Consider the following 17025-nt stretch of genomic DNA (forward strand, 5'->3'; position numbering starts at 1 on the left):
TGTGTGTGTGTGTGTGTGTGTATATATATAGTGGGTGCCTTTTACATATCATCATAGTTGTGGCCAGTGCCAGTGACACAAAAGGCACCCACTACTATGTTGGAGTGGTTGGCATTAGGAAGGGTATCCAGCAGTAGAAACCAGCTGGAGCCTGGTATACCAGACTGGAACCTGGTGCAGCTCTCTGGCTTACCAGTTCCAGTCAAACCTTCTAACCCATGCCAGCATAGAAAACAGATGGTAAATGATTATAAAATATAATACACACACACATTATATATATAATATATATATATATATATATATATACATATATATATATATAGGCATAGGTGTGACTGTATATATATATATATATATATATATATATATATATACATATATATATATATAGGCATAGGTGTGACTGTATGGTAGGAAGTTTGATTCCCAACTACATGGTCCTGGGTTCAGTCCTACTGCATGACACCTTAGCCAAGTGTCTTCTCCTACAGCCTTGGGCTGACCAAAGCTTTGTGAGTGGATTTGGTAGACAAAACTGAAAGAAGCCCACTGCATACATATTTGTATGTATGTGTGTGGGGGTGAGTGTCTTTCTGTCTGTGTGTCTCCACCACCATCGCTTGACAACTTGTATTGGTGTGTTTACATTTTCGTAACTTAGCGGTTCGGCAAAAGGAGACTGCAAGAATAAGTACGCAGCTTAACAAAATGGTAAGTCCTGGGGTTGATTCAGTTGATTAAAATTCTTCATGGTAGTGCTGCAGCATGGCCACAGTCTAATGACTGAAACAAGAAAAAGATAAAAGATGTGCACACACACACACACGGATGCAGTTTTCCTCCTGCTTATCTCAGTCACTGGAATGTGGGGCCACGTTTATGCATTCCCTTGAAGGTTTGGTCAATCAAATTGATCCTAGAATTCATTCCAAGTTTGGTACTTGTTGTATTGGACAGTGATGTAAACAAACCAACAGCTGTTGTCATGCAGTGAAGATAAACAGAAACACAAAATACAGGTACACACACGAAAAATGGGGGGGGGCTTCCAAATTCCATATTCACTCACAAGGTTATGGTCAGCTCCAAGGCTACAATAGAAACCTGAACTCAAAAGCATGCAGTTCTAAAGGAAATTTCTTAACCACACAGCCATTCCTGTACCGATTCCATAGAGCATCGTGTTGAAGGAAACAAATATTTCACAGAATTAGTTTACGATGCAAACAAATTCATAATAATGCTCATTAAGAATGAATAATATCAAGCTTACAGATACTAATTAGCTAAAACAATCATTCACTCACTGATATATGCACATACACACACACACACACACATATTTGTGGAAAGAGAGATAGTGGCAGTTTTGTATGCACATGTGTGTGTGTGTGTGTATACAGAGATACAAATATGTGTGCGCATATGTGTTTACTTATCTGTCTCTCTCTCTCTCTCTCTCTAGCTATCTATTCCATCTAAGTTCTTGATGTTCTACAGACAAGCAGAATAGTGATAGAATGGTATTCCTTAAGAATTTAAATGAAATTAAACATAAACAACATCAGGGTAGAGGATGCAGCATGGAATAGTATTAAAATAAATGGTATCGTTAGTGCTATCACAGGACATGTGAGCGTGCCTGATTGGTTGCGCTGGTTAGCTTTAGTACTTACACCTACACACAAATGAATGTGAATGTGTGTATATATATGTATAAAAATAGCTATCAATAAGAATATGTCTGTCTGTGCATTTATGTAGGTGTAAGCATCCTCATTTTTGTGTCAACTTTTCCATTCTTGTATGGAAGAGATGAAATTAACTGAGGTAGATTTTCTATGGTTGGATGGCCAAATGCCCTTCTTGATGCCAACCCTCATCTGTTCCCAAATAAAGTAATATACATACACACGAATGTAGGTTTTACTTCACTTTTAACCTTTATGTAAATTTCAACTGCTGGGGAAATGATGGCTATTCATTGTAAGTACAATTGTAGTAATTTAAATAAATCTTTTTCAGTGATATCTATATATATCTGGTGCCATGTAAAAGGCATCCAGTCCACACTGTGAAGTGGTTGGCATTTAGAAGGGCAACTTCACCTGTACTGGTGCCATGTAAAAAGCACTGAGTCCACTCTGCAGAGTGGTTTGTGTTAAGGAAGGGCATCCAGCTGCAAAACCCTGCCAAAACAGACACGGTAGCCTGGGGTAGTTTTCTACTTGGCCAGCTCGTCAACCATCCTACCCTTGCATTCATGGAATCAGACATTAAATAATGATGACGATGATGATGATGATATATATATATATATATATTTCTTTACTACCCACAAGGGGCTACAAACAAGGACATACAAACGGATTAAGTCGATTACATCGACCCCAGTGCATAACTGGTACTTATTGAATCGACCCCGAAAGGATGAAAAGCAAAGTCGACCTTGGCGGAATTTGAACTCAGAACGTAGCGGCAGACGAAATACTGCTAAGCATTTCGCCCGGCGTGCTAACGTTTCTGCCAGCTCGCCGCCTTAAAGTGAGAAAAAGAATGTGATTTGAATGAGGTCAGTGTTTGTAAAGTAATCAGCAAATGTCAGTCCAATTCTCAATGCAAAGAGCACATGGCTGTTCCAACGATGGCACCATGGCTCAAGGGGGTTAGTGACTTCAAGTCCCTTGGGTCTTATGTTGTTGGCAATAAGAAAGACTTGCAGACTTGCAAGAGAGCACCTCCTAATAAGCTCCACAACATCTGGCAGTGATAGGTTTCAAAGACAACAAAACTGGCTCTCTTTAGAGGCTGTTCTCTATGAAGAAAGAACTTCAGACAACCTTTATGGTACAGAGATCAGGCTTCTGATAAGGGCTCAAAACATCTCATGACATCAACAAGATCAAATATTAGAGGTGGTAGACATATTCCACCCATCTCTACTATAATTGGACAACACAGAGTAGGCATTGCTGGTCACTGGTATCAAGCTGAACAACAGGTTATGTTGGATGTTGGTGACTTCTGCACCCTAAACACAGACAAGAACCATTCAACTACATTTCTGTCATTAAGTAGAGACAAACAACATGAAACTGAGAATCTACCAAAGCTAATGGTATGGGGGGGGGACAGGTTCCTGATGTGATGAAATGCAAACTTGTAATATGGTATTTCACATGGAAACAATGAATGACTGACTGTTATTCATACATATGTGTATATATATATATATATATGTACGTACATATTCATACACACACACACCAGTTGTGTAGTATTTCACATAAATAGTTACTCATTGACCACATTAGCTTGCACTCACCGGATCTCTCTGGCTCTCTCTCTCTTTTTTTTTTTTCTTACTCTGATCACAGTTTGTACTGCTTGTCCCCTCTACACTGACCAAGTACAATTCAGTCAAATACATTACTACAACACAAAAATACCATTACAGTGACCCCCCCCCCGCCCCAACTACCCCAACAACACACACTGCTATTTCCAGAATATGACACCTTCTGTAGAACGGATACTCTGAAAGGAATATCTCATCTCCAGAACACGATTCAAACTTCTTTGTGGCTAACCAAAAGGAGCATCCTGGACAACATTATTCAATATGTCCTTCCCATTTTTATATGGATATTTAGGTGTAATCTGAGACATATCTGGTTGCTATTTCTAGCAAACTGAACAACTGCATAGAGACTTCCCTCATTGACTCAAAGAATAATTGATTTCAAATTTTGGCACTTTCAGAGTGAGGGGAGCATTTAACATTGGAAAAGTGAAAGGCAAAAATCAAGAGACCAAATGTAATCATTCCCTCTAGAAACAGTAGCCAAATCTACCTCAAACCACATTGCTTTTAACTCTTTTGTTACCATATTTCTATTAAAGTACAGTCTGTTTCAGATATTTTCAAAAATAATGAAGGATTTAGTAAAATAACTTTGTTGTTATTATTAAAAGGGTTTTTAGAAGACAAACATAGAAGTTTGATAGTTTTTAATTTGGAATGTTACAACAGGAAGTTTATAACATAGAATCAAGGAATAGTCTCAGATAGGTTGGCATTGAAAAAGTTTTAAGAAATGCACAAATTGAATAATGTAACCGAGAATATATTGTTCCTGTAAAAGACAGGATGGGTATGGTTGGACTATCTGAACATAAATATTGCTCAATCTTGGCCAACTAGAGGTTAAACAATTCCAAAGTCAATTCCAATGAAATTTGAACTCTGAATGTCAGGGGATATGACCAGATACTATCAAGTATTTCATCAAGATCTTTTATGTCAAAGAATTTAAGCTATGATGGGATGCTGTGATATCTATGCATCTACAAACAACAACTACACACCAGATCCATTGATTGCATGAATTTGGGTGTTCACCCTTTTTCTACACTGTACTACAGAAGGCTCAGGTTGGCTTGTCTTGCTTTGGGTTCTGATAAAGCTGTAAGGGCACTGACATAACACACAATGTAAACCTGGTGGACCCCATCCCTTGATAAGTCTAATCATAGAGGGAGGGAGAGAGAGAGAGAGAGAGAGAGAGAGAGAGAGAGAGAGAGAGACAAAGAAGTATTGACCCCAGGATTAGACTGGTTCTTTATTTATTAAACCCTAGAAGGATAAAGATCAAAGCTGACCTTGATGGGGTTTGATCTTAGATTGCAGGCTTGGAATGAAGACTGCAGATATACTCTAAGCCATCATTACTTCAGTTCAAATAAACCATTCAACAATATACACAAGTAGCTGGGGAATTAAACAGAAGTGGAGATCATAAACTTTTCCCCAATGCAGGATTTACTTTGGTGCAAATCAGTTTCCCTTTACTTGTTTCAGTCACTCAAGTGTGGCCATGCTGGGGCACCACTTTAAAGAGTTTAGTGAAACAAATCAAACCCGGGATGATTTTTTTAAATCAAGGGGACTGAAACTTCTAGACATATCAAACTAAGTAAATACATGGTCATCCTTGCATACACACAGGCATGTCCCCCTGCATCCTTCTTCAGTTGAGTGTCCCTGGTCTTGCGGGCTCATGGGTACAGGTGCCACATTAAAAGCATCCATGCTAGTGCTATGTAAAAGCACCCAGTCTACACTCTGTAAAGTGGTTGGCATTAGGAAGGGCATCTAGCCATAGAAACCATGCCAAAACAGATGACTGCAACCTGGGCAGTTCTTCAGCTAATCAGCTCCTGTCAAACCGTCCAACCCATGCCAGCATGGAAAATGGACGTATGATGATGATGTAACTTATATTATCAGTCTCTTTTGCTGAACACACACACATACACAAATATGTAAATCTATATGGTAGCCATAGCAACGTGTCAAACTTACCTATTTCCCTGTAGAATAAAAAAATAATGAACAGCTCCAATTGACATTCAACCCTTATTGGGGTCTCATAAGGTGTCTGTATCACTTGAACAAATCCAGGACCAAGACAAGCTATCTTGTTTACAGAGATGTCAAATCTAGAGGCTCCACAAAACTGGAGCCACTAATGTGTATGCATGTTGACAACAGTTGGTTTGTTTACATCCCCATAACTTAGTAGTTAAAGAATAAATACTAGACTTTAAAAAAAAAACATAAGTCCTGGGGTCAATTTGTCTGGCTAAACCCTTCAAGGTGGTGCCCCAGCTTGGTTACAGTCCAATGACTGAAACAAGGAGAGAGGTTTTTTTGTAAAAATTCTTCTAAGAAGTATTAGATATGCATTTATTCCTGTTAACCGAATCCTAAGTGAAGAACTTGCTTGTGTGGATTATTGCTATCAGTGTTAAATAAATAAATTTTTTAATAGGTTTGATTTAATATATAAAAGTTAGTAGTAAGAAAAACTATAGAGTGGACTGATTAGCCCTGGGGAGTGGAGGGGGAATCCAATGTGCTGAACATAGGTTCGTCTTTGAAAAGAAATATGGAATCTGGTAATGGTCTATTTACTTGTTAGCAAAGAGCTTCTTTGCTCTCCACTCTTTTCACACCAATCTGCCAGACACTGTCCTTGAGCCAATAATACAAACTTCCTGTTTTAAAGTGGTCTAAATTTAAAACCTTCCATTGCATCATTAATTTATATTAAAAAAAAGGCAAAGCTAACTAAATTCATCATTTTCACAATTAATTGAAACAAAAGACTGTTTATTTCAATAGAAATTTGCTAATGAAAGTGTTCGATTTAAGGGCTCCAAACACTGACAAGAGGAATTGAAGATAAGATGTGTGGCTGAGTGGGTTGTAAGATTGCATTCTTGAGCAAAACACTTCATTTCATGCTGTTCTAGTTCACTCAGCTGTAAATGAGTTCTTGCAATAGCTGGGAAGTTAATCCTGCAAAGGACTGGTGTCCCATCCAGGGTAGGAGGAGTGTTGTAATCTCAGTCACTTATACTGCCATGGAAACCAGGTTTAACTCTGGTCTTATGAGAGACGTTAGTCTAAGTTCTAAGCCTATCATAAATTAACTCATTCGATACTTTCCGTTATCCACAAATTTTTATGGATTGATTTTTGCTGACCCAGCCCACCACAACTTCCAGCAATTCTAGATCCTTCCTTACATATAATATTGTCATGGATCTGGCCTGGGGCAGCCTGGAAATAAAAAAAAACTGAGTTTTTATTATTTCACATTCAGTACTTCCATCTTTATTTATCTTGTCAGGCAATGAAAGCATTGAGAGAATACCATTGTTAAGCTGAGCTTAAGGCATAAGGTAGTTTTAATCCAACCTTTGAAGATTAAAAGCAGAATCTATCTGAGAGGACAGGAATGGTTGACTTGGACTGAAAACATTAACAGCTGACACTAATTACTGGTTTCAAATTTTGGCACCAGGCCAGCTAATTTGGGGAGTTGGGGGTAAAGCAATTACATTGACCCCAGTACATAACTGGTACTTGTTTTATCAACCCTTGAAAGGATGAAAGGCAAAAATCAACCATGACAGAATTTGGACTCAATACAAAGATGAATGAAATGCCGCTAAGCATTTAGTCTGGCATGGAAATGATTCTGCCAGCTCACTGCCTCAGAGCTGACACTAGTGTTGGAGTGCTGTCATCCCTTTTAAGTGATAAATGCTTCCAATATTTCAACCAACCTCAATTCCAGTGCTAAAGAAAATATTAGAATCTGGTTACTCTAATTTTTAGTCTGTCAGGTGATCTGGTCAAAGACTACATGTTAAAGTTAAAGCAATTTTAAATAACATGGAAGACACACATTAAACGTCCATAGACTCACAAAAACTGTTCACTTTGTTTAGTCACTTATTATTTCATGTCAAAATTTCTATCATACTAACTGCAACCTGATCACTGATACAATTCCATTATCATCATCATTTAACATCCATTCTTCCATCTCTCCATGTGTTACATGGAATTTTGTTGATGGAGGTTTTCTATGGCTCGATGCCCTTCTTGTTGCTAACCCTCACCTGTTTCCAAGCAACGTAATATTTTTTCATAACTAGACATGTTTTCATTTAATACTGGAAATGGAACAACTTTGTATGATGATGCTCACCGACAATCATCCAATGTCTAGACAAGGACAAACACATATATATGGCTGTGGGGTAAGAAGTTTCCTTCCCAACTACATGGTTCTGGGTTCAGCCCCACTGCATGGCACCTTGAGCAGATTCTGCAGACACAAACTATATATATATTGACTTGGACTGAGAACATTAACAGCTGACACTAATTACTGGTTTCAAATTTTGGCACCAGGCCAGCTAGTTTGGGGAGTTGGGGTAAAGCAATTACATTGACCCCAGTACATAACTGGTACTTGTTTTATTAACACTTATTCTTTTATTTGACTTTGGCCATGCTGGAGTACCACCTTAAAGATTGTTACTCAAAGAAATCAACTGAATACTTATTCTATCAGTCGCTTTTGCCAGACCGCTAAGTTATGGGGGCATAAACACATCAGCATTGGTTGTCAAGTGATGGCTGGGGGGGGAGACAAACACAGAAACACAAATATATACATATACAATGGGCTTCTTCCAGTTTCATCTACCAAATCCACTCACAAGGTTTTGGTTGGCCCAAAGCTATAGTAGAAGACACTTGCCTGAGGTGCCATGCAGTGGGACTGAACCCAGAACCATGTGATTGGGAAGCAAGCTTCTTACCACACAGCCATGCCTATAATATATATGATGATCTTCATTCAGTTTCTGTCTTTGTAATCCTCTTACAAGGCTTTTGTCAGCTTGAGGCTACAGCAGAAGACATTTGCCCAAGGTGCCATGCAGTGGGACTGAACCCAAGACCATGGCAGGGAAGCAAATTTCTTAATCACACAGCCATGCTTGCCACAGCAAAAACAAATATATATATATGTGGCAGAAGGTGAAAATAGATAAAGATCTTTCACTTAAGGTCAGATGAAATGATTGATACTTAGCACATGAAACAGTTACGCTGGCCTTAGCCTGGGCCTGAATTACTGGTATGAAAGCATGGCCTAAGGATTAGTGTTTGGCTCGCTATCAAGTGATTCTGATTTCAATCCCTGGACTGAGTGGGTAATTCTTTGAGAGAGGAAGCACTGAACTGCATACTTCTCTAAAGAATGAAAGACAAAGCGGAGTTAAGTGAGATTTGATCTCAAAATGCAATGAGTCAGAGTGAAGACTGCAACATATTCTATCAGATAATACTTACAACTCTACCAGTTCCTCATTGTATCCTTGAGCAAGACACTTCATTTCATGTTGCTACAGTCCAACCAGTTGTAGACAAGTACTGGCTAGATGCCAGTGCAGCTCTCTCTCTCTCTCTCTCTCTCCACACACACACATCCTGAATGTGCCACTGAGCTAAGGGTCAAGGGGTTGAGAAGTGATTACAAAAGGGTCCCTAAAACAATTATTGAAAGTATGGCACATGTCACTAAGTCACACTCACTCATGAATGAAGGTTGGCTCAAAGTTTTCCATTATCAGTATATTTTCTCAGTATTCAGAGCTTAAAAATTCAATCTCCCACACAGACACATTTTTATTCTTTTGCCCTTTTCCTCATTAGAACTGTCAAGTCACTGAAGACAAGGTCTTTGCATATACTCCTACCAAATTCCTTGCGATAAACTGCCAGCCAATCTACCCCAGCCCCAACTCTTGGCTCGTAAATATTCAAGGACAACGTTAACAAGTTTCAGAAGAATCCTGGACACAACACAAGACCAAAGCAAAGAAATGAATAAACTCTTAGAGACGAAACAACAACAACAGAATATTGCAAATGTGAGGTATGAAAACGTCTCAGCTCCTACTCCACCCCCCACAACCGCCTTCCTGTCTCATAACAACCAAATGGGGTTGGAGAAAGGGGTGAGGGGGGGCGAAGGTTGGATGATGTAAAGGGAGCAAATAAAGGAGGTAGAAACTTCCTCCACCCACCGACCCGACCTACTCCAAATGTAGCAGCCACAGCTCAGTCTTCAAACAGAAAATTCCTACGGTGGGGGGCGGGGGGGGGGGCGAAGGAGCCGTATGAGTCAGCGTGGGAGCTTCTCCCTTCGTTGGTCGACCTGTTCACTCCAGCAGCAGTCAATTAATCCGTGTGGAGAGACGGGGGGGGGCGTTCTTGGTTTCAACCATCACAGCTTGGGTCAAGGCCATGCTGGAGTACTGCCTTGTATGTGTAATATGTATGTGTATGCGAATACGAGCTTGTGTATGTGTGTGTGCGCGCTCGACTGCATGCTTTGTACGTGATTGCGTGTGTGTATCTATAATGTGTAATGGCGTTATAGGCATGCAACAAACGAGTCACTCAAACTTACTGTTGCAGTGAAATTCTTCCCTGAACGCACTCCCAGCTGGTTTTTCTGTTTTAAAAATAGTTATAGGGGTGAGGTGGGGGTATAGACATGCAACGAACGATGAAGCTATGAGACAATGGGGGGAGGGGGGAGAAAGCCTCCACATGGTCGGCCAACCGGCTAGAAATAGCAGCCAAAAGTTGCTTGTATTCCCTGACACCATCATAAGCATGGGAAGAATCACATTGGAGAAGGTAATCTTCCAACACGCTGAAAAAGAAAAGACGACGGAATGGTCACGGTGGGAATTCTTTTGATTAAATGTTTGCTGGATTGAGAATGGCCTGGTATGAACAATGAGGAGGAGGTCGAAGTTTCTCGTAAATCAGTCGCCTGTTTTTGCAATTTGGTAATCTCAATAAAACGAACTCGTTGCTGTATTTTTTTTAACATTGTGTGTGTGTGTGTGTTTAAGAAAGAACCCTCAAAAAGGGAGAGATTGTGCGGCTCGAACTTGCTAAATGCAGCTGTGAACGTAACTTTAAATCTTCAGGACATTCGTACCCTACAACAAAACAAGGTGGTCACCACTAGGAACTCTTATTCAAGCCAAACTATCTCTGTCAAACATCAAATTATAATTCCAGAAAGCAAGAAATTGAAAGGGAGGTGCTTTTTGAGTTGGTTTTTATTTTCATAGACTCAACTGTTGTTGTGTTTCGAACCTGTTTGGCCAGATTAAGGACTGTCTACAACACCAACGATAACAAACAGCAATGAACTGTCTGAATTTGCTAGAAATAGCAACCAAATTTTTCTCAAATCTCGCCCTATATATCTTTAAAAAGAGAGAAGAAACACAAGATAGACACATTGGACCAAAACAAAAAAAAACATGTCCGTCCTTATAAACCTTAAAACGCACTTTTTTTGTTTATGGGTTGTTGGTTGTTTCTTTACAGGATGTCTCCCACTTGTATTCTTTTTGACTGGTTTCAGTCATTGGACAACGGCCACGCTAGAGCATCGCTTTCGGTGTTTACTCCTCCATACCAGCAGCTCCCGTGGGTTGGGGAGCTGACAATTCAAATTAAACTTCAATTGTCTTTCAATACTGATTATTGTACGTAAAATGTTAAAAAAAAAGGTGCTGTTGGAAATGGGGTTTAGGCAATCATATCGATCGCAGTCATTTATTTCCCCTCTGGTACTTATTCTACCGATGACTATTTGTCGGACCGCTAGATTACGTAACAAAAAGAAACAATGATCCCGGACAGAATAAGGGTTTAGATAAAACATATAAGTTTTGTAATAAAGACATTTTGTTTCATCAATTCTAGATTTTATCCTGTATAGAAAAATGTCCCTAAACACTGGTTTCCAATTTTGGCACAAGACCAGCAATTTCAGGGGAGGAATTAAATCGATTACATCGACGACAATACTCAACTGGTACTTATTCTATCGACCCCGAGAGAAAGAAAGACAAAGTCAACCTCGGCGGAATTCACAACGTAATGACGGCCGAAAAGCATTTTGCCCGGCGTGCAAACCATTCTGCTAAGCTCGCCGCACTAATGTCCCTAAATATTAAAGAATGAAAGCATAGCTAAATAAGTGATGTCGCCCAAGTATTTTTGTGGATTTTCAAGGAATAGGAAAAAGAAAGCACTTCCTGCATATCAATTCTGAAGATATGTCTAGAGGGAGATTTGTGCCTCTAGATAGACTGCTTGAATTAAGACGAGAGGGTTACAGCTAGAAGGTCTCTGACCACAGATCTGTTTGCTCTCTTGATCAGGCCCTGGAACAAAACAACAACAAACCAACGAGGGACTCCTCTGTGGTCACAACGACCTGCTAGAAACAGCAACTAATAATCTACGAAATCAGTCATGAAAAAGAAGAAAAAAAAGACACAGTATAATAGTATACTCCAAGATACATTTATCTAAATAAATTTCTAGAAGATAGGATTGTCTAAACATAAATTTAACTGGATCTATACTGAACCGGGGGTTAATTACAACAACAACGAACGTGTGTGACAATGTGCCTGTTACCTTTCATGTGGGGCCAGATGAGGCGACTTGTGTAATAGGACACCAACTTGTCAGATTGGGGTTTTGTCGACTTTGACACCTGGATAAAACAGTTGTTGCAGACGAGATTCTTGTCAAATGAATGGCCCACAGAAGGCAAATATGACCCTTACACAATTTGAACTGTAATTTGTTTTTAGAGGAAATTATTAAAATATTGACAGTAAGCTAAGGGCTTTCAAGAATACACTAATATTGAATGGAAGGAGCTGGAAGAATTGGAACCCTAATTCGAAAGGGACTACATTTCGTTCCAACATAGAATATTGGATAAAAAAAAACCAGTAATAGTAAATTGCGGCTCTTGACGTTCAAGTCTGGCCCTAAAACCAGTCTACGAGGAGGCGGGGGTAAAGCATACACCACCCGTCTTCGGCGTAAGAAAACCCCTCAACACTGGGTGTACGTGTTCTTTACTTTCGTCCACCACGAGGAAGGCCTTCTCTTCTTATCTTTCCGAGTGGAACAACTCGATTACGACCAACTGATGACCTCTCCACCCTTCTATCGCCTGACAAGACAAATTATGGACATTATTAATGATGAATGTGAAACAAAATTAAACTTGAGCTTTCTTCCGCTCCATCTCCCAGCTCAGACTATATTAAAAATAATCTGACATAAACGAATTATTTACTTATATCTAAAGGCAACTGGAAAAAAAAATATTAAGTTTTTTAACACGTTTATTAATTAAAAAAAAAGTTATAATTTACCATTGAACCATGTTTAAATCCGACACTGGAAGAAAAAGCAAACGGTGGAGCCCTCACTTTCATTGGTGTCCTACACAGATGAATTCTTATTAATCTGATTCTTCTTCCGAAGATTGAAAAAATAAAGTTACCAGTGAAGAAGTACGGGAATCATTTTAATATTCAATGGAGTGAAAGAACCCTAAAGGGTCTAGACTAGAAGAATATTGAAAATTCTACCGGAAAGAGGAAAAAGCTACACTGGACACGTTAGGTAGATTCTTTGTGGTCGTTAGGTTTGCTAGAAATAGCAGTCAATTTCCCGTCAATTCATAGTCGACCGTCATTTAAAAAAATGAGATAATGTCATAGTAAAGATAGTCTTAAGACGGGATGGTCATTGCTAGACTGCCTTTGCTTGCAAAATGTCTCCCGAATCGAGACAGACTTGAGGTTTATTAACCCTAGTTTGTAATCGTTCGCACAGAAGCCAAGTTTCTCTCAGATCACGTCTGAAAGACACACAATCCTAGGCATATTGTATGTGTGCCTTTTATCAAAGGCCTTCTGGATCGGCGTAGACCTGAGGTTAAACGACTCCACCAAATAATGAACCACTCAAAAGTGACAGAACTAAATCAGTGTCAAAATATTGGAATCACACCACAGAGATGACATTTTGTTCTACATAAGGGCGGCGAACTGTCAGAATCGTTACAAAATCGGGAAAATACCTAATGACATTTCTTCCGGTTCTTTACATTCCGAGTTCAAATCCCGTCGAGATTAACTTTGTCTTTCATCCCTCCAGGGTTGATAAAGCACCAGTCAAGAACTGAGTTCGATGGTATCGATTAACCCCGTCCCCTCAAAACTGCTGGTTTTGTGCTTAAATTAGAAACAAATAAATACTACACAATTGAAGCTTTTTACGTGTCCGCTCTACCTGCTAGAAATTGCAGCTAAATCTCCTAAAATCACATTCTACCGTCTTACACAAAGGATCCGATACATTTGATAGGAAAATCTGAAATAAAAACCAAAAAGAAGGGATGGTCATAAGAGGAATCCTTTGGATCATAAATTTGTTCGTTCAAAAGTGACCTGAGCAGTAGACAACAACCACAGCTATATATTGTGGTATACGAATGGAATTACATGACTCCACCACAACATTCCACAACACTAAGAACTATGAGGTTACTCGATCAGCTAGAAATAGCAGCCATATCTCCAGTAATTCATACCTAGATGTCTTTTAAAAAGTGGGGGCAAAGAGGATATATTGTATGGTTCGTGTTACATTAGGATTAAAAAGGGGAAAAAACGGGATAGTCCCAGTTGGAATATTTTTGATCAAAAATTGGTTTAATCAAAACCCAACTCGGAGCTAAACATTATATTACAGCCGTGGTGTAGGAGGGTAAATAAAATGATTGGATCCACTCTGCTATATATGATAACCACAATACTCAATCCTATACTATAATAAATTAAACTCCATTACCATATAATAAAATAAACTGCATTACATTACAGCGTAAATGAGCGACAAGGAGAGAGGGAGACACTATGTGGACCTGCAAGAGATAGTAGCCAAATCTCTCTCAAATGATAGTCTATTGTCTTGAATAAAATAGGTGTGCCATTCGGTAATGTAATCTTAAATAACCCTAAAAAAGACGAATAGAATTTCTTTGACGATTGTCGATCTGCTGGATCAGGAATAAACAAGGGTTAAACAACAAGAAAAATGAGTGATACCGCTGGAGCCACTCTACAACACCAGGCCAAAGAGAGAACCTCTACATGGTCGTTCGATGTGCAAGAATTAGTACCTCACCCATATCGTCTTCAAAAAGAACTGATACATTGAATAAGGATAATGTGGTTCTAGTTCTTTAGAGATGAGTAAAAAGACATGTTCACGAATGGATTGTCTTCGATCGCAGGTCTACGGGATCGTGCCTGACCCAGGGTTAAACAATTACTACTAATGAAAACAGTCGAACCACTACAACATACACTCGCTTAAAGGACAGGAAACATTCAAATATCTGAGAACCACTCCAAAAGAATGACATTACAACTTAGTCACACACACATAATAAATGTATATGTATGTATACATACATTTGTATGTGTGTGTATATATGCATATACAATAATACACAGAGACCAGCACAAACCACAATATTTCATTTCCGATATGATCATCATCAAAATGAACCTGTCGCGCCTCTCTCTCTCTCTCTGTCATCCATCCAACTCGGTCTCCCTTGCTTTCCTCCAAGAAACTGTTTATATCAACAAACAACGGATCTCAGAGAATTTATTCCGTCAACATCATTAACACCAATGAATAATAATTAATAATAATATTTTGTTGTAATTAATTTCCTTAATTATAACAACCATCGTAATAATTTTGGACACGACACGAAACACCTGTCATATTAATCTATCTACGTACGTATATGACTGAAAAGTTTAAACGCAAGATAAACTAAAACGATGAAATTTTCTTTAATTACTCGTTAATATATCCGTTTCCTAATTATATATATATATATATAATAGAAAGAGAGAGAGGAGAGGTTATTGGAAATTAAGAAGCTGAGATGTTCATGCCATTCTCAAAGATATTCATAAGAGTGAAGTTTATCGGGCATTGGTTGGATACGATGAAGATTCGAAACCACGTTCCACAGAACACGACACTGGAGTCGTGTATCACCCGATTTCTCTTGTTGACAAACACGCACATCACTTAACATGAAATGTTTCAATTAATTAGAGCAGCGGGGTGGAGGCTGCCAACACATTGTGACCCCTCACCCCACCCTTTTTTGCACAGTATATTACTGGTATCTTAGTTATAAAACGACAACAGCACCCTCCACTTGGGAAAGGAAAACAAGTCGAGAGGACCAATTGACTGGTTCCTTCCTGGATTTGAACTGGAAACCGCGAGGAAAGAGACAAGAATATTGCGATGGGAATAAGGGTTCTAATTCGCCCTGTGTGTAGGTGCGTGTGTAAATAGCGGTCATAGGGAAAGCTAAAAACACACAGCGTTGTGTGTGTATATATGTATGTATACACACGCACACACAATACATGGAATGTGTGTAGATAATTTTGATATACACATGAAGTTTAATTTAAGACTAAACGTAGAGAACATGTTTGTGTTGTGTTATTTTGTTAATAAAACAGATTCGAATGCAGACTAACGATTTTACTCCAAAGGGAACCGAACGTGGGAATTATATATATATATATATGTCGCGAGAGAGAAAGAAGGAAGAGATAAAACATATGTAGAGAGAATATATATATATATCTCCGCTCCACACGTAGATATATTTTAGAGAATGTGTCGGAATTAGAAGGAGGTGATGCCTCGTTGAATCAAATAAAATTGCCAAGAATCTGGGAAATAAACAACAAGAAGTTGGTGGCGGGTGAAATAATTTAGAAACGAATGTGAAATTCTCAGAAATTCTGTGCTGGAATGGTTAATTGTGAGGAATTAGAAACGTTAGAAACCTACCAGTTCTTCTTCCTGTCTCAATTTTACGGCCATAATGGACAACTGTTGGGATGTTGTTGTTGTTGTTGTTGATGATGATGATGCTGTTGTTGATATTGATGGTGGTGGTGGTGGGTATCAATGTGGGAAAGTAAAAGAGGGGGCGACGAATAGGAAAGACATATAGACAGAGAGTGGGAGAGAAGGAGTATAAAACGACTGAGACGGAGAGTTATAGAAGGAAAGGGTAAAAGCTGTAAAGAAGAAACGAGGAGGAGGAGGAGGGAGAGGAAAGAAGAAAAACATGTGAGATAAACTACGCAAGACCGGGGAGACAGAGGAGGCGGAGCAGAAGAAACGGGAGGAGGAGATACAGTTCCAGATAGAAGAGATAAGAGTAGGTGAGTGGGTGAAAGAGTAATAGTTGTGAAAGAGGAAAGAGGAGAAGACAAGAGGAGTGAGAACTGAAGAGTAAAAGGAGATAATAGTTTGAGATAAAGGGGGAGAAAGCGAAGAGTTAATTAAAGAGAGAGAGAAAAAGCTAGAAAGAGTTATAGTGAAAAGAGAGAGAAGAAGCAAATAAGTGGGGAGGAGGAAAAGCAGATAAAAAGTGCAAAAGAGATAACAGGGGAGGAGGGGAGAGAGGCGACGGGAGAGAGAAAAAAAGTCGTGGTAAAAGTAAAGTTGAAAATAAGAGAAGGAGGAGTGACAGGAGGAAAGAAAATAGAAGAGATAGAAGTGATAGATGTGTAAGAGAAAAGAGAGAGAGAAAATAACTAATAAGCAGGGAGGTGATGTAGTATAAGGAAGAGGAGAAGCTAAGTGAGCAGAAAAAGAGATAAACGTAGGCGGAGGTATAAAGAGTA

At 39.1% G+C, this 17025-nt stretch overlaps 1 protein-coding gene across 2 annotated transcripts in view; it reads right to left on the reverse strand.

The window, feature by feature from the left end:
• Positions 1-16548, reverse strand: part of LOC115220389 (tyrosine-protein phosphatase non-receptor type 9) — a 94290-nt gene extending 77742 nt beyond the window's left edge. Inside the window, exon 1 of one of the 2 annotated variants that reach the window (XM_029790509.2) lies at positions 16181-16548. In XM_029790509.2, coding sequence (XP_029646369.1) covers positions 16181-16213 — 33 coding nt within the window. In that variant the 5' untranslated portion in view covers positions 16214-16548. The remainder of the gene's footprint in view (positions 1-16180) is intronic. The other variant, XM_029790510.2, reaches the window with a different exon arrangement.
• Positions 16549-17025: the final 477 nt, after the last annotated feature.

This window comes from Octopus sinensis, linkage group LG16 (assembly GCF_006345805.1).
Source record: "Octopus sinensis linkage group LG16, ASM634580v1, whole genome shotgun sequence".
Taxonomy (NCBI): domain Eukaryota; kingdom Metazoa; phylum Mollusca; class Cephalopoda; order Octopoda; family Octopodidae; genus Octopus; species Octopus sinensis.